Source organism: Triplophysa dalaica, chromosome 18 (assembly GCF_015846415.1).
Source record: "Triplophysa dalaica isolate WHDGS20190420 chromosome 18, ASM1584641v1, whole genome shotgun sequence".
NCBI classification, from domain to species: Eukaryota; Metazoa; Chordata; class Actinopteri; order Cypriniformes; family Nemacheilidae; genus Triplophysa; species Triplophysa dalaica.
In genome coordinates this window covers 19,726,431-19,749,888 of record NC_079559.1, presented here as the reverse complement: position 1 = coordinate 19,749,888, position 23,458 = coordinate 19,726,431, and the positions used below count along the sequence as shown (strand labels likewise).

Below are 23,458 nucleotides of genomic sequence, written 5' to 3'. Positions count from 1 at the left end.
AGTGAAATCTGGGACACAAATGTTCTTTTATTGCAACAACCATTAGAGAAAAATATGGAAGAAATTAGGTTGCTTTCGTATCATGCTATGGATCTTCAAACCGATGGGTGTTTTGCTATATTAAGAAAGGGGCCTGAAGCAGCCGTGCACAAGAGTAACATTTTGCACATTTCATCTAGACTGGTGTGGATTACCTACTTCCCTTGACAGGCAAAACTTGCCGGAACTCTCTGATTTAGAGTTTGCAGTCACATTCATGTGACATACTGTATGAGACTATCTATCCATCCATCCATCCATCGTCATGTGATCTATACCACCCATCCCGTTATTGCTAACAGGATGAAAAAAGCTCTAGAGTTAAATCAGAGTTTACTGACACCCTTGATATAATGATGTAAATAAAGCTGGAATTTAAGGCATTTGGCAGTGTAAACATGGTGGCGTCAGGTCACGGACGGTCTTTCACAAAGTCCTCCTGCATTTAATATCAACAGAAGACAGTCTGTGAACCCACAGGGTTAGACACACAGGGTTCCCTACTCTTCATGAACCAGTTTAGAATTCTGGATGTGGTAGCATTCTTGGACCGCTTGCTCCGTGGTTAACACCAATCTGCCCCATCATTAGCTTTTCAGGCAATTAGCAGCATTAACAATCCCTCTGTTCGGGAGGATCTTTCTTAATGACTGCGGTCTTCAGAGACTCTATCTGCTCGGTGTTGTTGTTGAGTTTTATGTAATCACAGCGAAGGAGGCAGAAACATTTCTCCTCCCTTCAAAACCTAGATTAGTCCAGTATGCGAGTCAGGACTCTCCACCGCTCTCATTACCATTAACAACAGAAGAGCAATTAAAAGGATAGCATAGAGTCAATGCTCTTCATCTTCACTGTAGTAAAGTAATGTTTATGCCTAAAACCCAAGTAGCTGTTCTGAATTAACTGTAAACCATGGCTTTACCAGGCTTAAATGGCTTTCATTTTCATGTTTCAAAACAAACACGTTAGGAATGTCAAATGATTTATCGGGATTAATCGCATCCAGAATAAAAGTTTGTATTTACACAATATAGCCTATGTCTGTGTACTGTGCATATTCATTTGTATTCATAAACACAAACACATACATGCATATATTTAAGAAAAATATACAAAGTAATAAATGTTTATATATAATTTACATTATTGGTAATAAATATATAAATGAATACATCTAAATATTTCCTGTGTATGCGTTTATAAATACAAAATGCATATACTCCGTACAGACATATATTATGTAAACAAACTTTTATTCCAGATGTGATTAACCGATGTGATTCTAGATATTTGACATCCCGAAAACATATAGTAAGAAAAATAGGATGGTATGAACAAAAAACATTAATCCAATAACACAAAAAATATTCATAAGTGGTACAGTAATATTGATGCAACACGGTCACAGGTATGTTTCGGCTTCAGACGTGGCCAAAACATTTCCAAATAATGTAATTAATTGCGGAGATATGCAAGGGTCAATTACATTGTGCCATTCTTTAAAAAATCTGACAAAATTTATTTATATTTGTATAGCGCCTTTCAACAAGCTTATGGTCGCTTTACAATGAGCTGTTTCGAGCAAAAATACATATTCAAACAAACATACAAATATACAGGACAAGTATGGGATTACTTCTGTGTCAATAAAACTGACAAAAATATACAATGAGAAAGAAAAAAAACAATTTGATAATGAAAAAAATAAACTCCATTGCAAGAATGCGACATGATTTTCAAATAAAGTGCTATTTTTCTAAATTTAGTTTTTTCAAACAATAGTTTTGAATTCCCTGCTAGCACTTTACTAGTTTTCGTTTACGCTTCTCATGTTTATGTTGCCAAAAATCCTGCCCACATGTGAGATTTGTGAAAAACGAAAACTGGAAAAGCGCAAATGAAAAATCTAGTAGCGAATTCAAAACTAAAATTTCCAAAAACGATACTTAGAAAATTGTTAAGAAAAATAGCAGTTTATTTGAAAATCATGTCACATTCTTGCAATTGAGTTTATTGTTTTCATTTCAGTGTTTTTTCTTTTTCATTGTCAATTTTTGTTATTGACATAAAAAGTAATCCTATAAACAAGATGCAAGATTACTTATAATTAGGGGTGTAACGGTATGTGTATTCGTACCGAACCGTCACAGGCATCATTCCAAATGTAGTCATCATTCCTCTGCGCTACTCCTTTCGCAGGGCAGAGCCCTCAGAGTTTAGAGTTTGGAGTGAGCAAGGATTTTGCGTGTCATTATTTAGACTTTTGGAATGTACTTGGCAAAGGAAGGAACGTCATTTCCTCATTATCTTCAGCTGGCATGTTCCTATGACAATGCAACATTTTGATCGTCGGCAGATGTCGCTGTTTTAATTGAATAACTTCGGGCATATTGCAAGTTAGAGACCCTAGAGAGTAAATGTACAGAAAAATAGCATAGGAATTATATGTTCTTCAAAAAATATACTCATAAATACGCTAATTAGGCTTCTGGGGACGTTATTTGAGAGAATTTTCTTTTTCCGCATCTGAAAACCGCCAAAACCGGAAGTGACGTAACGATTGGGAGGGCAGTATGTAGACATAGGAAAACAATGGATCGCGATGACATTGAGAGTTCAGAGAATATTATAAAAGTTTATTCACATTCGCATTACGGACATATGCGGACAAGAGAACAGGGACAACAGTTTGTGCAACCTCTACAAATACAATCATTTACCATGACAATGAAAAACTTAAATAAATAACTAGTTAAAACAGACTCACTCACGACCGCTCCCACTGTATACCAAGATACTCTGCAGTGATCAAAGACAAAGCGCCAATCTCTTCTCCCTCTCGTGACGTCAAATGACGCGATGTTGAAAATAAGACTTTTTTGAAGACAGTCAAAGAAACGTCACTTCTACAAAATTTGCGGCCCTAAATTTTGAAAAACATTATAAATCTGGCATTAACTTTTCATATGGTATTTTTATACAAGGTTATATATTCATATAAAAAAAATCTACTTGCAATAAGCACTTTAAGCATAAAACCTGTTTACAAATAAACAATACATTTTATATATATATATATATATATATTAGTGCTTAAATATTATATATCATATTTTAAAAAGATTCAAAAAATTATTTAACTACATTTTCTACTGATTGAAAGCGGAAATACTGCTGCTGATTGATTTAAAATGGCCATTTTTACTATCATGGTGACAGAGACAGTATCCCCTATAATAACTGCAAAGTATAGACTTCTTTAACAACTGAATAGTATGCGAAGGTAACTTGCAAACATAACATTTATGCAAATAAATAAATGGAGAACAGGGCTCGAATTAACTTTTTTCCTTGGAAGCACTGGTGCTCCCAGCTTCAAGAGTTAGGAGCATCCACCCAGAAATTAATAGTTGAAAACAAAATCAGAAGAGCTAAATGAATAGGTACTAAATCTATGAGAAAGCTTGGAGGATGTGGGTTCCTTAGGACTATTTCAGTGATATTTTTCAATCTTAGCTTTTTTTAAATCTGAATCCAAGAAGGAAGGAAAGGCAGAGAGAGGAAGCTGTGCAAGGTAAAAATAGACTTTGTTCAGCTGGGAAAGTAAAAAGTATTTGAAACATAAAAATAAAAGACAGGTTTGGAAGTATATGTTTCCTTTTTTTTTGCATTTGCCATTTGCCAAAAGCCATTAGTTTCTTTTCATGGAACTGACTGAAAGGAAACATTTATATATCCAAAAAGTGTCCCAAACCTTGTTGAACGTATTAATAAGGTTCAAGGAAACAGCTTCTACTTGGCACATTTTTATGTGTATCAAGTTGCTGTTCCACAAGATGTCTGACCTGCAGCTATTTGCGAATTTTGTCAGCATCAGATTGCTACAATTCCATGTAAACTACCAGACAACACCTCACATTCCACTGCAACAAAAGCTCTCAGGTTAATGCCCGTATAGACTGGTTTTACTGGTTCAAATTTGATCAAATGACACTGGTTGTCGTCCCTACTCTTGTGGCTTTATAATGACTAGCAATGATATTAGTCATATCTTTATTGACTGAGACAAAAGCATGCATACTGCTATGATAATGACAGGAATGAACCTACATACCTCAAAAAGGCCTCAAGTTTGGTTTATAAGCTATTAACAAGAACAAGCTGAGTGAACAAGTGAGAAGACTTGGAAATGGGTGGTGCAAATAGCATTATTCTAAGGCCGTGAATCATTTGTATGCTATCCATAAAGTGATGCAACACATTTTTGGCCAAAACTGAAAGCAAAAATTCTGGTAACACCAGAACAAAAACACAAATTTAATTGAGCAATTGTTTGAAATGACTACAAGCAATGCACAACTCTTTCATAGCAAGATGGTGGAAGTGCTTGCGAATGAGACATGAGCATACAAAGATCTTCTTTTTTGAAAGGTACACCGGCACTGGTTTTAAACTTGAGAATGTCAAAGGATTTCTGTGGAAAGGCTTGAGAGCTAGTGAAAACGGATGTGGCAATGTAAAACTTGAAAACTGTTACATACTCAAATTAGGGGGTTTAAAAAGTATCTAAAAACATCACAAAACCTTTTCAGGTCAAATTTGAAGAAAAAAAAAGATATTTGAAAAAAACCTCTTCTCAGGACCATTAAACCAGTACCAGTAGCATCGCATTCAAAATTTACCAAAGAGTTTCAATATTTTTCCTATTAAAAATTTTGACTCTTGATTCTTATATCACGTGCTAAAACGGGCAGAAATGAAAAGTTGAGATTTTGTATTCAAATTTTGCACTGTATTCAAATTTGAATTAGTTTTTTTTGCGTAACAAAAAGACCATGTGTTTTTCTTTTTGATTTCAAAGAGATTATCTGAATTTTGATGATCTTAATTTTGAAAATAAACAAGACTTTAGATTACATATTTCTGCTTTTGTCGTCTAAAACACTACTCCACTTACAAAACATTTTTTTCGCTTTTCTCTGCAAATTAAAACTGAGACACCAGACAGTAAGGTCAGCCAAGAAGCTCTCAAACTGTAATGTAAAAGAATGCAAGTATGGATATTCAAATTGAAATGAAGATTCTTGTCCAGGGCTTGAGAAACGCTCAGGTAATAAAGCTTGATGCTACAACTGCTTGCAACTATCAGGAATACATTCAAGGTTTAAATAATGAATTACAAAATATCAAAATATTTACCTGTTTATACAACCGTATTCCAAAATGTACCCATGCTTTTCAGAGAGGGAAATAAGGTTTAACCAAGGTTAATGTTTTCTGTCAGGCATACACCTTGGGGGTGACTCTGATATTGTTAATAAGTTTGAATGACTTGTTTTTGTCAACACCTTGAGTCAATTTCATGCCAATTTTACTCTAGTTCTGTGGGAAAGTTATGAAATGGGAAGTTGTTGTATAACAGCTTTGAATGAAGTGAATGGCTGGTGTGGGTGTTTGTGTGTGTGCCAGCACATGGATTTCTAAACCTTGCCCTAATCGTAAGACTAGTTGTTACATGAGTCCTCTGCTATTTTCTAGTGGAAGTGGGTTTCAGTGGTATGATACAGGCTCGCATGATTAAAACTACAGATGTGGCAATGTGCATGGAATTTCTGTGCAACTTTCTGTAAAATATCCTTAAAGACATGCTGTTGGACTATAATACCCAGGATTGTTCCACATCTCCTTCTTTACAGAATACATAGGAAACAACACATGATATGAAGTGTATATTAGGGTTTTCACGGTACAATAAACGTTTCTTACGATCTTACAACAGCTGAGATGATCATAATTAAAATCTACAAAATTAACCGAATTTCCTTAATACACTGCCCTAATTTATTTTATTTTATCACCAAAATAAACTGTATTATACTGCACACTACAATATTTTGTAGTATTAACTATAGTAATTGTATCAATTGTAGCAAATACTGTAGAATAATATTTTCTATGGTAAGACACAAAAACACTAATGTCTAGGAATTTTAGTAATATAGTTAGTTATTGTAGCAAATCTCAATAAAATGGAAGGAAGGAGGCGGGAACCGGCAAACATTTAAACATTCAATAAAGTAATATAACAGCCGGCGGCCCCCCACGGACGACCGCCGGCGAACAAAACATAATATAAATACAAACATAACACAAGTTCGGGCCCGGTCCTCTCTCTTCGACGGTCCGGTCGCTCGTTCCTTTTATATGCTCCCATCTCCTACGTGATTCGAGCCCGGTGTGCGCACAGCTGGCGCTAATTCACAATTACTCACCGGACTCGAACCACGGTCTCGCCCCGCCTACTCTACTACAGTTATATTATAGTATAACAGTTTCATTTATACAGCAATGTTTATAAAGGGAAATGTTACGCTTACTTTAAATGTGAAACTATTATGGATAGTGGGTGGCGACAGTTAATTATTCGACCAATTCATTCAAAACGACTGAATTATTCAAGAACGATGCAACATTACTTACGGTACTACCATTTACAAAATAAAGATGCATGGGTATTTTGAAGTTTAAGTACCGTGATGCTATCGTAGTACCGGAAAACCATGAAATTCTAGTGTATATAATACAAATTTCATTTATATGAGGCGCTGTCATCAAGTTGACACGAGGAAGTGACAATGACACATTCTTCGGTTTATGCCAAAAGCGTGTACTTGCAACTGAATTTGTTGATGGATTACTTGAGAACCCTTAGGGCTATTACAATGCTTTTGATAACCTGGTTGAAAAGCCTCCATGATTTAAACAAAGTTTCATGTAAAACTGATATTCAGCCTGGGAATTGTTCTAAGAAATATGTTTTCATAAAAATCTAAATGGTAAATTTGGCAAATATTGGATCATCTTGTTGTGTTATGTAGTTGGTATGGCCCTAAACTTCTGTCAGGTGCCCTCAGGGCATGATAAATGCACCAAAACCCAATTTCAAAATTTGCTGTAAATTCTTAGCCTTAAATTGTTTGACAAGAGTGTGCGTTGAGGTTCTGAGACAAACAATTGTATAATTTGCTTGCAAAAGCAAGGCAAAGACTTTGTATCAAGTATTACAACACAAGCAGCTTGTCATGTACGGCACATGTGCCATGTAGCAACAAATCCAGACACCTAGCGTGCAGCCATGCTGCACACCCTACAACTATTGAACACACTTTGCTTTTTCTAACATCCACTCCCATGAGTGAGCTTACCACAGTCAAACCTGCCCAACACACCCAGACGCACACCACTGCTGTTATCCTACAGCAACACACAACCTCTCCCCATTCTGATTAAAACAGTTCAGATTAAAAGATTCCCAACATTCTTATCATATTACTAAAATTAGCAGCTCAAACACTGTTACCTTCAGTGTTGAGGAAGCATAATACGGCACAAAAAAAGGGTGGATATTGGCGAATAAACAAAGAATGGAGTGACCTCAGCCATTTAGTGAAGGTGTGCTGATGCTGAATATTTTGTTCAATGAATCATTAAGATTGCATTCCAGAGGAGGGTAATAAAAAGGAGTGTTCAATGTTTGGTATTCATACCAGATTATGACGCAAAGTACAGTCATATTTGATTTGTTTTTCGTCTGTCATGGAAACCAAATAAAAATATTATGTCCGTGTCTCAATAACCAAAGGAATTCACAGGCTCTCCGTTTTGACAAGTATGATATGTTCCCTAGGGGCCATTAAGTAGCAGACACACTTTATGTAGCAATAATAAAACAGAAATTTGTTAATAGGCTTCAATGGTGGTCCTTTAAAATACACTTTTGCCTGTCAGAATAAATCCTATAGTATTCTGGCCAATAGATACGTCAGGGACTCTCCCCTAATAGGAATTTTCCACCTATTCTATTGCTCGCTAGGTAAAAACCAAACCTCCCTTTTCTCCTTAAAGATCGGGTATCATCCTATGTCATGCATTCTGACATCTTTACACTGTTACACGTGCTTTCTTCTCGTGCTAAACATGGTCAACTTGATAAAAAAACGAGTTGGACATATGATGTAGTATTTCTGTACTCGATGCACTCCAACTTGTTTCGACAAGTTTTTTCTAACTCTGGTTCCCCATGTCATCACAGGGATCCTAATCCTTTTATTGGTTAAAGGTACATTAAGGAGAATGCAAAAGAGCCAACCGATGAGCGAGACCCGCTTACCATCAAGGTTATCTACGCTGCGTCGAGATGGGCTGTGCTGCACTGCAGCTTGTTACTCTAGCGATAATGAAGTTTAAGTGTGTCTGTTAGTTCACAGCAATTCAGTTATGGATGATGTTATATAAAACTGATAGATGGCACAGCACGGAAGATGTGGTGATGTGTTGCTTGCTCATGCTGTAGTTCCCCCCCACTCTCCCAACTAGTCCCACCTCTAGCAGCTCGTGTTTTCGCGGAAATATCCGTACAGCTGTATCTCTCTTTTATAAATTTGATCAAACTAAATACTCTTCAAAGATACAACGCATGCAAAGCTACTGTATAGGCACTCAAGATTAATATGAGATTGGCAGAAACTGCTTGTGATACTTGATCTTTAACATCATCCCATATCAATAAACGGTAGGGACAAGTAACAGTGACTATTTACAGTTATGAATCCAGCAGATTATTTTATCAGTATGTGTGCTTCCTCCTATCTAACGCTTCCAATTAAGAGGTATTATAGATTTATACTTAGAGTAGTCAAACTTACACAAAATTCAAGCTTCTCCTCTGAACTGTTTTAGTCAGATCGATTTATGCCAAAACGCCATACATTCAAAGCATCTGAGCTGATTGGATGGCAACAATGAGACGTGGTTAAATCTGCTTTTGCAGAGGAAGCGGTTAAAAGATACCCAGTTTTTCAAAAAAACTTTATGCAAAAGCGCATTAAAATCTTAGGCCTCCATTAGGTCACAGAAAATCGTGGGGTAGAAGATAAGAAGAGAGAAACTGTGGTGCAGCCAAACACCACACCATCATTATAAACTCCATGTCATCCTGATCGCCGTCTTTAAATAAGAACACACACAGCTCAATGCTAAAAACCACAGCAGTTGTAAACCTTACAGGCTGCAAAACAGGGAGACAAGAGCACACAGGAAATGTGGCAAGAGACAGACAACCCTCATCATGATACCGCACTATGTGCCCTAGCAAAGAGACATTCAGACGCGAGAGATAGAAAGTGTACAGGAACTAGAACAGACAACTACTCATTTACAACAATTATACCAGACTACTAGAAAGAGGCTTGAAAACAAACGGCTCGTGGAAGGAATAAAGATGACCCAGAGTGAAATACATAATGTCTTCCTTCATGATCAGCAGTTGAGGACAGATCGTATCTGAGCATGGCATTTCCAGAATCATTAAATGTAACAATCCAAATTTGATAGAAGATCAAAGCACGCAGTTCTCAAAAACATTCGACATTTCTTGCTGCCCAGTTGCGAAAATTCTGAATATTTTATTATGAGTAAAAATTGCTTTGATGCAGCTGACACTGACAGGGTGCAATAATCATGCCAATATGTCCACGCAAGACTTTCCAAACTGGAACCCCAGTCATTCTGCACGTGTGTTTGTTCATTCACAATTCTGGCTAGTTTGTAAATGGCTTTATGAAAACAATTAATGCATGATCTGTGCCCTTCAATAACGGAGTGCAATTTTAACGTGCAGATGCGTTGCCTGTTGCACTGAACACAAAAGTCAATAAGATGAAGAATGCATGTTTTTCAGCTGATGGAAGAAAGGTAGCAGAGGTGAAATTCAAGGATGGTAAAATAGAGGGATTGAGACAATGAAGAGATGTAGACAATACAGAGTCACAATAACACCACTGCTTTTTGTTGTGCCCTCAATGGGTTCGGTCTTTATATGGACACGTGAGCACATAGTCAAGTTTGGATGGCTTTTCCCCATCCATTCACAACTATTGCTCAGTCATCATTCACATTCAACAGCACTTTACCCATTTACACAGCAGTGAGATGGATGTTCTCGCGAGCGAATGTCTGTATAACATTTTGTAATGTTTTTTGTACTTCTCAAGTAGACTATAACTTGGGCATATGTAACCTTTCACAAAATTCCGAATAACTGAATGAAATATTAGTTTAAGATCTATATAACCAAACATTTCAGGCAGCTCCGTAGGTTTAACACAGCACGGCATCACAAACACGAAGGTAAGATGTTAAAGAGCTTTTGAGTGGCGAAAGACTCACTATGTTTGTGGAGCAGTGTCACAACTTTGTTGGAACTTTTTAACAAATCAATAATGTTACCTAAACAACCAAACAAGCCGATGTTTCCACCAGGAAAACAGGACGAAATAATGTTGAGCATGTGGCGCAGATATAACAGTGAGGTAAAAGGATGCTGGACGTCGACGTTCATTTGTCACTTGTAGAGCGCGAGCGCATAGTCATTGACTACTTCAATAAACAAATACAACACCTCATCTACAACCCTTCCCACACTACAAAAATCCCTGAAAATAGCATCATATGGAGGAAATTCAACGCTTACCTGGATAAAGGAGTCGAGCTGTTGGTCGCACCGCTGTGATTGACACCTGTGAAGATGACGTCGAGTTCACTCACGCTTTCTGCGCGAGCGTGAAGGAAGCGTCAAGTTGTAGTGAAACTCACCCTTGATCTTCTATTTAACGCAAACCTGCTCGAGACACTTTCAACGCGTCAGTTTTGAGGCAGTGCGGTGCATGTGACCAAATTCCCACACCGCCCAATTGTTCAAAGTTTCTCCCGAGAATGTTATCCGCCTTGGGAGAGGATGGGGCATCATCCGCGCGCTCCTGCTGACACGAGCTCACGTGCCACGTGTTGCTGTCAAAATAAGGCACGGAGGGTGGGCACGCGAGGGGGGCGTGTCCGGTAGGTGGGATACAGAAGAAATATGATTTGAACTCTAACGCAAATACTAAGTGCGCAGTGCGTCACCTACAGGCGAACCTGTCGCAAAGTAAAACTATCCAAACATTCAACATTTAGATTTTATAACGATTGTATGACTGTTGCTTGTGTAGAAGTTATTCTACATGTATGCTAAAATGAATCTCAGACAAAAGCACACTTGTCTTGCTCAATTTATGAATGTAAAACTGTATTTTATGAATCATTTTAATGTCGTACTAAAAAGTCACTCACATTAGCAACCGTCTGCCTGAGACCCGTAGCCTATATGATAAGACTGTACAATGATGTCAGAAGGATCTTGCATGTTGTTATATTTTTAAAGTAATTTTTTACAAATGTAATGTTCAGAGGAAACTACATGCTTTAATAAGCTTAAGGCTTTATAAACACAGCAACTGATTCAATGTTTATGTAGAAATGTTACTGTGTCCGCACTGTCCTTGTGGAAACTTTGTTTTCGGTTGTGTATTTGTAGAGGTGTACAGAACTGGTTAGAGTCCAGAGATAGTATACTCCCACCTGTTACAGTGCAGATAATCAAGTTTGGGATTCTTTTGGAGAACGAACATTTAGATTTTGTTGTTAACTAATTTATCATTCATAAATGTAGGTGGTTTAAATCAAAGCCCATCTTCAATCAGTGGTTAAATGAGATAAAACAGATGTATAAACTATTAAAATGGGTTATAAATACTACTTACTTTAACAAGCCCTTACTTTGATTTCACTTTTGAGGAATATGAGTTCATTTGAAATTCCTGTCTGTTTTTCTTTCTTATAATTTTTGTTTATATGCTGTTGTTTTTTCTCAATTTGTATTTGTGATTATGCACTACTGGAATGCTTTTCTATTATTATTTTTTAATTAATATTGAATGCCTATATTGTTTGTGGCCTACATTTGACACAGTTAACAAAAAATGCAGCTATGTAATAAACGTAAATAGCCACAAGAGAGCACTGTTTGTCCTGTCACATTGACCTACTACTCACCAACTAGTAGCCTACTCAGTTATAGAAACGTATTTTTATCTTTAAATAATTGTCGTTACTCGGGTCACTCTGTGATTTTTTTATCAGTTTTATAAAGGAATAGTTTAAAAAAGTGTGAATTTTATTGTGCTTTATTGTGCTCTTGTCTGCAAACAGCAGTGGATCTGTTTACACTTCAGTCAATTTTTTCTTCTTTTTTATTTTAGTACAGAAATGTACAAAATTTGTACGAACATATACATCTCACAACAAATGAAAATAGAGAAAAGAAAAAAATACATAAACATAACTTGGTTACAAATGTAACAGTCTTTTTTGTTTTTTACAGTGCATAAAGGATGTCCATATTTTTTATTCTCTTACAAATTGTTCAAAACTTTGATTAGCTTTAGCCATTTTTTCACTTGAACGTGACATTTACATATATAAGTACAATAAAAAGTTGTACTAGAAAATATATTGTACTTTTTGAATCAATGTTATCTTAAACAAAAATAAAGATGACATTGTAAAGTACTATTTGAATTAAAGTTTTAAATAATGAAGAAAAAAATTAGAATCCAAATTATTTTTGAAGATATAGGCCTTCCATCAATGAAAATATGTCTTAAAGATTATTTTTTAACATCACAAAAGAATTCACTAAATCTAACTTAAAACGTTCAAATAATACATCATTGATGAACAATTTAGTGGTAAATGTGGCGTCTCTGTACATCTATGAGTTTTAGAGATGTAGGCATATATAACTTCTGTGCGATAAGGGCACAAATTTTGAATAACCATGACAGTCTTCACTTTCTGTGAAAACACCATCAAGGGGCAAATTCTGCAACAGTGGATATTTGGACAGGCCCCTAATATGCATAGTACTTGTGTTCTTCTTCAGTCACTCCGAAAGTACTTTTCATATTCATTCAACCAAGTAGTTCAAATCCTTGCTCTTGATCTGCTGTTATTGTGTCATGAAGTGTGAAAATTTAGTTATTCTGCGATTTAAAAGATTACTACTTGAAAATAGTTTTCGAAGATGTTAATTCAATGGGATCATCTATGAGCAAAATGATCTGACTTAATCCTTAAATCCTATTTTTCATTTCTTTATAAAGGTGTGTTGACTCAAGAAGAGTCTGAATCCATAGAATATGCATGTTGTCATTTATTCTTCATATTGGACTTTGCAGTGTACTGCAAAACATTCTAATGATTAAAATGAGAAAGAAACAAAGGTTTGTTTATTTTAATTTATTTCATCATTATCAAAATCTGTGAGTACTTTTACATACAACAATACATTGTGAGTTCAATAAAAATATATTATCTTTACATCCAATAAGTGTGCAGAACAGAAAATTCCATCTTCAACGACCTTAATCATGGCTAAACATGCTATAAAAAGTCTGTGTGACCTCTCATTTAACCGGTGCAAATGAAATTTAACAATATAATCACAAACTGATTTAGTTTTGTAAGTGGATTAGGCGTCCTATACTGTAAATATCTTGATAATGATAACATCACAGAGGATTGTGATTGATATATCTTGGATTTAAAAAATATATCTTTGTTCAATCCAAGACTAGAGGACAATGACTTAAAGGAGTAGTTCATTTTCATGATCATTTACTCATCCCCATTTCATCCAAGATGTTTATGTTTATGTATTTGTTTTTGTTAGTTGAAAAGAAATTAAGGTTTTACGTGAAGTCATGAACACGCATCGCAGAACAGAGCAAGGCACGCATTTGGATATATATATCATATCTTTTTTTTTTTGAAAGTGACAGATCGTTTCCCTAGATAAGACCCTTATTCATCATTCGGTATCTCTTAAAACCCTGTGAAGCTCCACTGAAACTGTAGTTTTGGAGTCCATTGAAGTCCACTATATAGAGAAAAATCCTGGAATGTTTTCATCTAAAACCTTATTATCTTTTCGACTAAAGAAAAAAAAACAATAACATCTTGGATGAAATAATCATGTAAATTCATTTTGAAAGTGAACTACTCCTTCACACACCAAGACCAAATGGTTTTCACTGAGCAGGAGACTTGCCTAAAAAGGTTCAACAACACTGTTTCACTGTCTTACACCTTTAGGATAATGTATGAGTTTGTCACACAATAAACATCATACAGACAGATTTAACACTTAAAGACAATTGCGTGAAGCACTTGCAGACACATGATAATGATTGCAAAGACAGCGACTGTGTTCATAATATGATTGTAAAGAATGGACAGTTTTGACCACATCTGAGATCCAAACTTTAGCTCTGTGTCCTCACAATTTGCGGAGTTCACAGGCAACGTTGTTACAAATCTGAAAGGAAAATGAGGATAAACATTTCAAAGACTTTAAAATTGGAAATTTCATCAAAATCCCACAAGAGTTGTGTAAAAGTTGTCTCTGGTGCTTTTCACACAAAAGGATCTTCAAAGCACCATGCAGTGAGGAGTGTCATTACAAATCCAACACACTTATTCTCAAAACGTGAGGGGTCATACTGTCACAAACTCGTCTGTGTTCAACATCTGTAGAAGGCACCATGGTAACACGGTGAGGAGGAGTGCACATGCATATATGCATTGTGGATGAAGAGTAGGATGTGAAGAAAGACGGAAACTTGTGTCTATATTTCTATGAGTGTGAGGAGGGTCTTTAGTGTACAGAGACAGCACAGACTGTATATTGCATCCATTAGTGGTTAAGTCTGTAGTGACAGTGACTGTGCTTGCAAAGATCAAGAATTGCTGATAGGAATTCGTGGCTCTCAAACTGGTGCTACATAGTTTCCAGGAAAAGTTCCAAACGTTTGTGAACGTTCAGACGTACCTGAAAGGAAGACAAACATAAAACATTAAATCATCAATATATTTCTGGAGGATATTTTGCATTGTTTTAATCTGAATTTAAGAGTGATAAAAAAATCTCATTCTACAGAATACCCTCTAATTAAAAAAATTATAAAAACAATAATTTGTCAATTTACTTTTGTTATGTTAGTCTAAAGTGTAAGATTGGTGACAGTGGTATTTTTCAAGAGCTTTCATTTGATGAATGGCTCATCTATGTTTTGTAAAATGGTTTGATATTATTTGTATTATTTTTACAGGTGTGAATGGGGTAAAGGGAAATTAATTCAAACCTTATTATGTTCTTGTATGTAACTTAAATGCAAAATTGATGGGACTGGTAAGAGAGCTAAAGTTCTAAAATTTCAAAACATACCACGTATGTCTGGTTTTGTGCTTCGTAACTTGAAGATATGATGATGCAATAGTGGACCCGCCAGTAGGTCTCTACAATTATTATAGATTATAATACACAGTATATTATATAAATATATAAAGTTATTGTTATCTAAACTATCAAAACATTTTTGGGAAGATTTGGGAAAACTAAATGAGATAATTTGAGGCTCAAAAATTATATACTGAAAAAGAGTTACAACTGAAATGAAAAATAAATTACAACTAAATAGAAACATTTAAAAATAAATGAAAACAAACGAATAAACTGACACGGCACATAACAATAATCGAAAATCTAAGTACCATATATAAATAAAAGCTAAAATATTAATCAAACAAAAAACGAACACCTCAAAACTTCAGAGCTGAACTATCAGTAGTGTTTCAATGTCAGTATAGGACAATAGTGGGCCGAAGACTGAAATCACTGACTAAATCATTCATTCCAATCTGATTGGCCGAGAGGCAAGGTGCAGCATTTCACCAGAGAGGTGACCAGTAGGTAGCCAGTAGATGAACAATTGTGATGAATAACATCAAATGTTTCAATGATACTTTATGAGTTTTAAATATCCACTAGCAGAACTGTACCTTCATATAATAGTCTTTAACAAAGTGAATCATTTTCTTAAAGGTGGAATTACCTACAAACCAGCCGTCATCACATTTCTCTATCACCTGTACGATGTCTCCTTCCTTTAATTCCAGCTCATCTCGATTCTGGGGTTTATAGTTGTAAACAGCCTTATATCTGTAGAAATTAAAAATAAAAATAATCAATAAAGTAAATGAAAGCATGACTTTTGTTATTTTAGTTTAAACATTGTAGTACAGTACACTCACGGTTGTCGCTGAATAAGTGTAGAACCAATGTGAGACTTTGATGTTGAAGGAATCTTAACTTTGGATTTTGGCAGCGGATACAGTGTTCTGGGACCATCCTAAAATGTTTATTTTAAAGACAATTACTATTTTAAAAATTCATAGCAATTCACTCAAACATGTTTTTTTTCAAGGACAGTATTCATCTGTAGAAAGGAGCAAAGTTATTATAGTTTATTAAAACAAAGATTATAAAAACATTTCTGTTAATTGAAATGAAACGAAATACCAACCTAGATATTAAGAAATGTAAACTTCTTAATAAATAGTAAAGCATCAGTAAACAAATTAAATAAGTATAAGTTGAGATACTAAAATATTAACTGGAAAAATCAAACTAAAGTGATAATAAACTGAAATTATATAGCAATATAAAAAACAATTAAACAAACAATGGAATAATTTATACAGTGAAAATTTAACTATAATAATATAGCAATCAAAAAGAAATAAAGTATAGTTTACTAAAACTAAAACTATTAAAACATTTTTGTTAATTGAAATAAAACCAAACATCGCCCGAAATATCATAAAAGAAATAAAAAATGTTGCATTAGCAATAAACTGAAATAAGTTTAAGATGAGGTACAAAAATTATGGACTGGAAATAAATAAAAACTACAATCAAACTTAAATAAAAATTCATTTAAATTGAAATGCAATATAAAATAAACAAACAATGGCACAAGCACATAACTAAATTGCCAAAAATTAAGCACAAATGAACATTAAAACTAAAACATTAAAATAGAAGCTACTTAAAAATATTAATAAAACTACAACAAAACTGAAAACAAAGCTATAATAACTATGCTTGTAATCCAGAATGAAAACCAACATAAACCCAGATACGTTTTAAAATGTTGAAATATTGACGTAAAAGGACATTTTCTAATTTTCAAATTTGTTTTCATGTCTAATTTCACTTAAATCTTTCTATTAAAATCATTTCTATCATGTCTAAACGTCAAATTTACGTTGTATTCCTTAATTGACATGTTGGACTAGATGTTATATGTTGTGCTATCTATACAAACCTGTGTGATGTGTGAGTTGGTGTTCAGTGGCAGTCCTGGGCCCTGAGGAGATTTCAGCACATGGTTTGATGGTGACACTGGTGATCTTGTGTCTGTGTCCAGTGTGCTGTGAGGGTGCAGAGCTCCACTCCGGATGCCCGTGGGTGAGGTGGAGGAGGTGATGCCAGGCGAGTACAGAAAGTGGGTGGATGGCTGTTTTGGGGAGGTGCGCTGTGCCGGTGACAGAGGGGAGCGTGACTGGCTGGAGTGTTTGTGAGCTGAAAGAGGAGATTCGGGGGAGCGTGAGGAGGGAGACAGGGGTGAGTGCTGCGGCCGGCCGGGACTGAGGGGCTCTGGGGTAGCAGAAGGTGAGAGGGGAGAGGAAGGAAAATCATCACTGGGTTTAGTGCGAGGCATTTTGTTGACCTGGACGTAGTTGACGGGAAAGATTCCACTGCGGGTGGTGCCGGTGATACGACCCTCCAACCAGTGATCATCTACATGCCTGACTATGGAGATCACTTCCCCCTGAGCACGAGACAATGACCAGTAAGAAAAGTTGTGAGGATGTTCATTCAGAATTTATTTGGGCCGTTACTTTTCAATGTAAAATATGCTTTTTAGGTCAAATTTGCATTGTGCATGTAGATACTGAACAAATACTATAGCATTTTCTCACATTTATGTATTTGGCATATAGGCATGTGGGACAGTGTGTAATGTTTTTATTTTTGGCACCTTTCTAAAGGAAAGTTCCACAGGTAGGTCTGCATTAAAGTTGAACAAGGCTACTGCTTCTCCATATTCCAGCACCTGGTAGGTGGGCGACTTTATTGGAGTCGGTTTTTCTGTCGCAGGAATAATCTGAAAAGACAAGACGGAGGTTAACGTGATTTCGAAAATAAAGGTTTCAAAATCCCTACACACACACAGACATACCTCCACGTAGCTGGTGGGGAAGATTCCCACTCTCCCATGATGCTCTCCTTCATACCAGTTGGCGTCCACTTGCCGGTGTATATACACTACATCACCTTTCTGTATGGTCAGCTCTCTGTTAATGAGAGGTCAAAGGTGATCATAGTCAATCGTTGTTGTAGAAAGCGTAAACATACATTAAACAAATTTGCAAATAATTGAAATGAATAGTGAAATTGACTTCCATTGTATGGACTGAGACATTACTCAAAATTTGTGTCAGTGTGCACTTCTTACTTTGGTGATTGTGCTTGAAAAATAAATTTGGCTCGTGCTGCTTTCATCTGTGCAAAAAAACATTTATTTTACGAAGTCTGTCTCAAAATTGTACTTTTTACTTAAACCTCAGAGAAAAGGGATCAAATACCTTCTTATCCTCTTTCTTAGGTGGGAAATCCATCTCTGGCATCATTCGATCTGTAGCAGGAGACAAAGACCAGATATGAGATATCTGCCCATATATAATGAAAGGAGTGACATGATAAGAGACTGAATGATAGTTCTATTATTCCAGCTGACAGCCGGCCAAAGTTTAAGACGGTCGTGATAACATGCGTAAGGGGTGAAATATGTATGGTTTGGGACTGTAAAATGTGATGGAGACGTTAAATGTTAAAAATGTTAAATCCAGCATAAATTCCCAAATTCTTTTTTTTACCAGTGGTTTTGGTTTACAGTGTTGTTTCTATTGTCTTCTATAACTAAAATTTTATTGCACAGAAATATGTGGCTCAGTGTCGGCGGTATGGGGGGGCATTCGAGGGCTGTGCCCCCCTAGCGGCCATGCCGTGGCCCAAAATAATATTAAATGTGCAAACTGTAACTTAAATAAATTGAAATGAACGGGGAAAATGCATAATTTTGGTTGTTCATGATATGTTACTAGTTACTGTTGCAGAAATATGGGCATTGTCCCTTTAAGAAGCATGGAGTTTGTAGTCCTGGCCGTACTGAATTTGTAGTCCTGGCCGTACTGAATGATGGGGAAAGTAGTGCGGGTGCGGGGTATTCACGAAAAGTAGCAGACGGAGAAAAGGAGAGTAAGCTGTTTTACAGGTTTTGTTGTTTTCTTTATAAGTTCGGGAAACCACCCGGGAGTTCAAGTGATTGTCAAATGGTATAGTGATGGATGTAGGTTTCGCTGACGAGACTAAACAACATGCTTCATATTAACTTTGGCGGCTCATCAATGTGAGAAATGGACCAGAGCAAACTGTAACAGCAAACATTAACAAAAAGGTAACATGTCAGAGATGGGTAAACTGCATTTATTTGCGTTAAACCTCCACGACAGCCCTCCATTGTGTGTGACTGAGTAAACTGTGTGCATAGGGCTACCACATAGCCTCGACTAAGTGACATGATATGGAAATGAACAACAACAAGAATAAATGAAATTCGTTAATAATAATTAAGAATAAAAAAGTTTTTTATAGCATTTCTGCAGTGTTGGACTATGATTTCGCCAAAATATTTCTCAAACGGCTGTGGCCCCCCCGCGGATGACCCAATGCCCCTCCAGTAGATCTGCTCTGGCGCCGACTCTGATATAGATCCTGTTTTACACTGTTAAAATGATTCTGTGTCGTAATAGATTTCATGAAATGAAATGAGTTGAGTAAACTTTACTTAATAATATTGTTTTCAAGTTTGTTAAACAATTTTTGAGTTAAATTATGAAAAAATCTTGTAACTCTAAATCTACAAATTATTGAGTGAATTCAACTCAACTTCAACCCACATAACTTGTAATAAGTATCTTTTATTAATTATTATGCATTGGGACTACATTCATTTTTTTGATAATGTCACTAACTGTGCAGTGGATTTAAAGTTCCCAGCATGCTTTTCATGCAACAGCATTAGGAGAGTCATTTTGGTGTGTGTTAGGCAATTCGTCTAGGTTGTGGCTAGTAATATACCAATAGATCATTTTAATTTGCATTCATATTTTATTGTATTTTAATTGTATTCAACTAAGTTAAAACTACTCAAGAGTTATTGGTTTTTAAATTTGGGCCATATAACGTTTGTTTATGTTGTTGCCACTGAAACCTAAATTAAATATAAGCAAGTACAGAACTCTCTGGGCTTAAGAACATCACCTGGTTCAAGACCCCTGCGGTTACATGTTATTTAGTTTATCGTGTCAGATTGTTTCTAATCTATAATCCAAACGTAATCAAAACTTTCATACTGCTGCTTGATATGCGTTTCCCGTTTTGCCCAAATCCACTGACACTTACATTTGTGTTCCTTGTTTCTCATAATTTTGTTTTGTGGAAAAGTGTGGAGGAAACTGAGGGGATGTGAGGAGTGGCGAGTAGGATGGAGGAAATAGGAAATACAGTAGGGGAGGGGATAGGAAGATGACTGTTTCTTACCATCAGAATGTATGAAGCTCGGCGTTGTGCTCTGCTTTACAGCAGAGAAGGGAAATATCAGAGAGCTTGAAAGCAAAAGAAAAGGCAGAATATTTAACGTCACAAGACGCCACAAAAACAATGATACACAAACACATGTGTATGTGAGATTATACAGTATACTGTACACATTTAAAACAGACATGTTTCCTTAAAACACTGCGCTTTTAAGAAGGATTTATTTAATCTTTTTTTTTTCGGCAGCAATGAGAATAAAACGATTTATGACACTACGGCATCCCAGACTTCTCTTCTTAGGAAAAGACATTAAAGTTTACCCACAAAAAAAATGATATCATAATATATTCACCTGTATATACTGTAATTTTGTGAAACACAAAACAAGATATTTTGAGAAATGTTCCAGTGGTTTTGTGTCCATACAATTGAAATCAATGCGTGTCAATGTTGTTTGGTTACTAACGTTCTTCAAAATATCTTCTTTAGTGTTCTGCAGACAAAAGAAAAGTAATACGGGTTTGGAATGACATGATAAAGAATCATAAATGTAAAAAAATGCATTTTTGGATGAACCGGTGTACTGAAGTTTGCTTGGAGACTAAACTCTACCAAACATAGACTCCACTATAAACTCAAACTCTATACCTGCTGTATGTCAACGTGTCATTTGTTTCTATTTTGATTTCCGCTAAGGAATGTTAGGAGAAACATCTGAGTTGATACATGAAGCATAACTGGAAAGTCTCCCGAGCTTTGAAAAAACAAGCTTTCAGCAATAAAACTGTCCACTGGGTTGTACCAGGCCTGAAGCGAGGAAGAATTCAATAAAAGCAACAGATGGACCATCTCGTAAGAATACCAAACAAGTTAAAATATATCGGAGTGTTTTGTTATTGCGTGACAGACCTTACATAGTGGTTGAGTTTCTGCTGGGTGTTAATGTAAGGTAAGTTAAAGAGCAATATGTTTTTTATAAAAAGCCATTGGGAAAAAAAATCCTTGAACACTAAACTCAGATCCTTGTCTAGAAATGGGGCATTTTTCGCATTCTGAAGGTGGAGAGGTAGTCGGGGGGGGGGGGGCAGCATGAGCTCATCGACGTGAAAACAAAAAAAAAAGAATAAGAGAGAATTCAAGAATGCGCCAGAGATTCTGTGAGATATGTTACCGGGCCCCTGGCCGAGCAAATATTGAAGGTGTCAGAATGGGCACGAAACTCTCTACAAGCCTAGAAAGACCTTTTATAGTTCTTCTGTGTCTAAACACATAAAGAGGTGAATAACAGCTTGAGAAGAAGAGATCCATAAAGGGAAGGTGGAAGAACGTTTTGTAGACTGAAATGAAATACCACTTCAAGGCTAACAGAGATCAATGGCTTAGATACAGTAGCAAAAAAATCTGAACGAACACAAGCTCAAGCATGAGAGTTAAGACCTGGCCGTCTACAGATTGACCACACACACTAAGACATAAACACACCCACATACGCCGTACACACACAGAAACAACTCAGCATGGGGTCGGTATGTGGGCCACCGGCCAAAGAGTCAACAATTAACCAATCAGACAGAGAGACCACACATGTCATATGACCTTAATAACAAGTCTACTGGATTAAGTTACATTGTGTCCTTATTCAGACTGATGCAGTGTGTGCATAAAACACCACAAACTGGAAAATGTTGTAGAACTGCACTCTTAAAAATAAAGGTGATGCCATGGAAGAACCTTTTTTGTCAAAATGGTTCCATAAAGAACCTTTAACATCCCAAGAACCTTCCTGTTTCACAAAAAGGTTCTTTGTGGCGAAAAAAACTGCTTGAGATTATGAAAAGATCAGAAACTGAATGGTTCTTTGTGGTACCAAACATGGTGTCATCACTTTAAACAACATTTAAGCACCTATACTTTTTAGCGTGTGGACAAATGAAGAAAGACAAACTATACGAAAGCTTAAAGTATAGATACATTCACATTCATTGAATTGTTGAAATGCTTTTGTCATTAAAGCAATAAGGAGCCTAATTGTACAATTCTGTTTTTTAACTAAATTTGTTTGGCCGATGATATACATATGATTCAATAAATACATGAGAAAGTCATTTGGTTTCAGACGTTTGAACCCCACTGTACTGTATATAAACAAGAACAGACACACATAAAAGATGACAATACAGACATAAACCCAGACTCACCTGTTCTCACGTCTGTTCTCTTCTACTCCTGCCGTGTTGAGTTTGGGTTCCTGTTAAGTGAAACCACAGTAAGTCCATAGACATCTAACACATACGCCCTCTCAAAGACACAGTTAAAGCAGGAGCATTCGGGAGCAGCTCATGAGAAAAAATCTCAAGAGGAGGTGACCATTCCTGCACAGAAACTTTCAGTGCTCCTCTGGGTCCTAAACTCCCCCCTCAGGTTTAATCACATGGAAGTAGTGATGTCATCAGCAAAGATTTCCACAGGTTGTGATTCCAAATACGAGCACAGTGTGAAAGCCATAAAGCCCTAAATAGTTAAAGGTGCAGCATTCTGGTTTAGGTTAAAGGAAGAAAATGTATGTTCTTCTGAGCTCTGTGACTTTCTTTCTCTTGTGAAAGAAGAAGAGAATGTCTTGATTCATATTTTTAATACATGGGGACATTGGCTTGTTGAGCTTCAGACATAAAGAGCAGATGTGAACAGTGCGGCGGCAGCCACAGACTTTGGCTATTCAACATGACAGGAAGTGAGAGAGAGGATCAGCATGTGCAGCTGTCAGCGATCACGACCTAAAGAGTGCTGTTAGAAAGGCAACTATAATGCCAAATAAGTCTATTTTTTGGCACAACAAGGGGGATCTTAAGACTAATACCTTGTCTGTAGGGTGTGGAATTTCTGAGGAAATTAATGATGGTGTAATGGATGACTAAAGTCTGGACGAAGGTCCAAAAAGATTTAAAACCCATTTAGAGAGGTTACGATAACAGTCAC

General features: G+C 36.2%; 2 protein-coding genes across 9 annotated transcripts in view; both read right to left on the bottom strand.

Moving 5' to 3' along the window:
* Positions 1 to 10,889, bottom strand: part of pdlim2 (PDZ and LIM domain 2 (mystique)) — a 52,478-nt gene extending 41,589 nt beyond the window's left edge. The window contains exon 1 of the mRNA XM_056729701.1: positions 10,571 to 10,889. The gene's annotated coding sequence lies outside the window, so the exon portion shown is untranslated. The remainder of the gene's footprint in view (positions 1 to 10,570) is intronic.
* Positions 10,890 to 13,200: 2,311 nt separating this feature from the next.
* sorbs3 (sorbin and SH3 domain containing 3) overlaps positions 13,201 to 23,458 on the bottom strand; it is a 38,923-nt gene continuing 28,665 nt past the window's right edge. For 7 of the 8 annotated variants that reach the window (XM_056772796.1, XM_056772792.1, XM_056772798.1 and 4 more), the window contains 10 exons: positions 22,681 to 22,730; positions 20,486 to 20,550; positions 18,469 to 18,518; positions 18,339 to 18,385; positions 18,063 to 18,177; positions 17,862 to 17,987; positions 17,145 to 17,651; positions 16,069 to 16,166; positions 15,870 to 15,976; positions 13,201 to 14,806 (listed from right to left, as the gene is read on the bottom strand). In XM_056772796.1, the coding sequence (XP_056628774.1) occupies positions 14,745 to 14,806; positions 15,870 to 15,976; positions 16,069 to 16,166; positions 17,145 to 17,651; positions 17,862 to 17,987; positions 18,063 to 18,177; positions 18,339 to 18,385; positions 18,469 to 18,518; positions 20,486 to 20,550; positions 22,681 to 22,730 (1,227 nt within the window). In that variant the 3' untranslated portion in view covers positions 13,201 to 14,744. The remainder of the gene's footprint in view (positions 14,807 to 15,869; positions 15,977 to 16,068; positions 16,167 to 17,144; positions 17,652 to 17,861; positions 17,988 to 18,062; positions 18,178 to 18,338; positions 18,386 to 18,468; positions 18,519 to 20,485; positions 20,551 to 22,680; positions 22,731 to 23,458) is intronic. The other variant, XM_056772799.1, reaches the window with a different exon arrangement.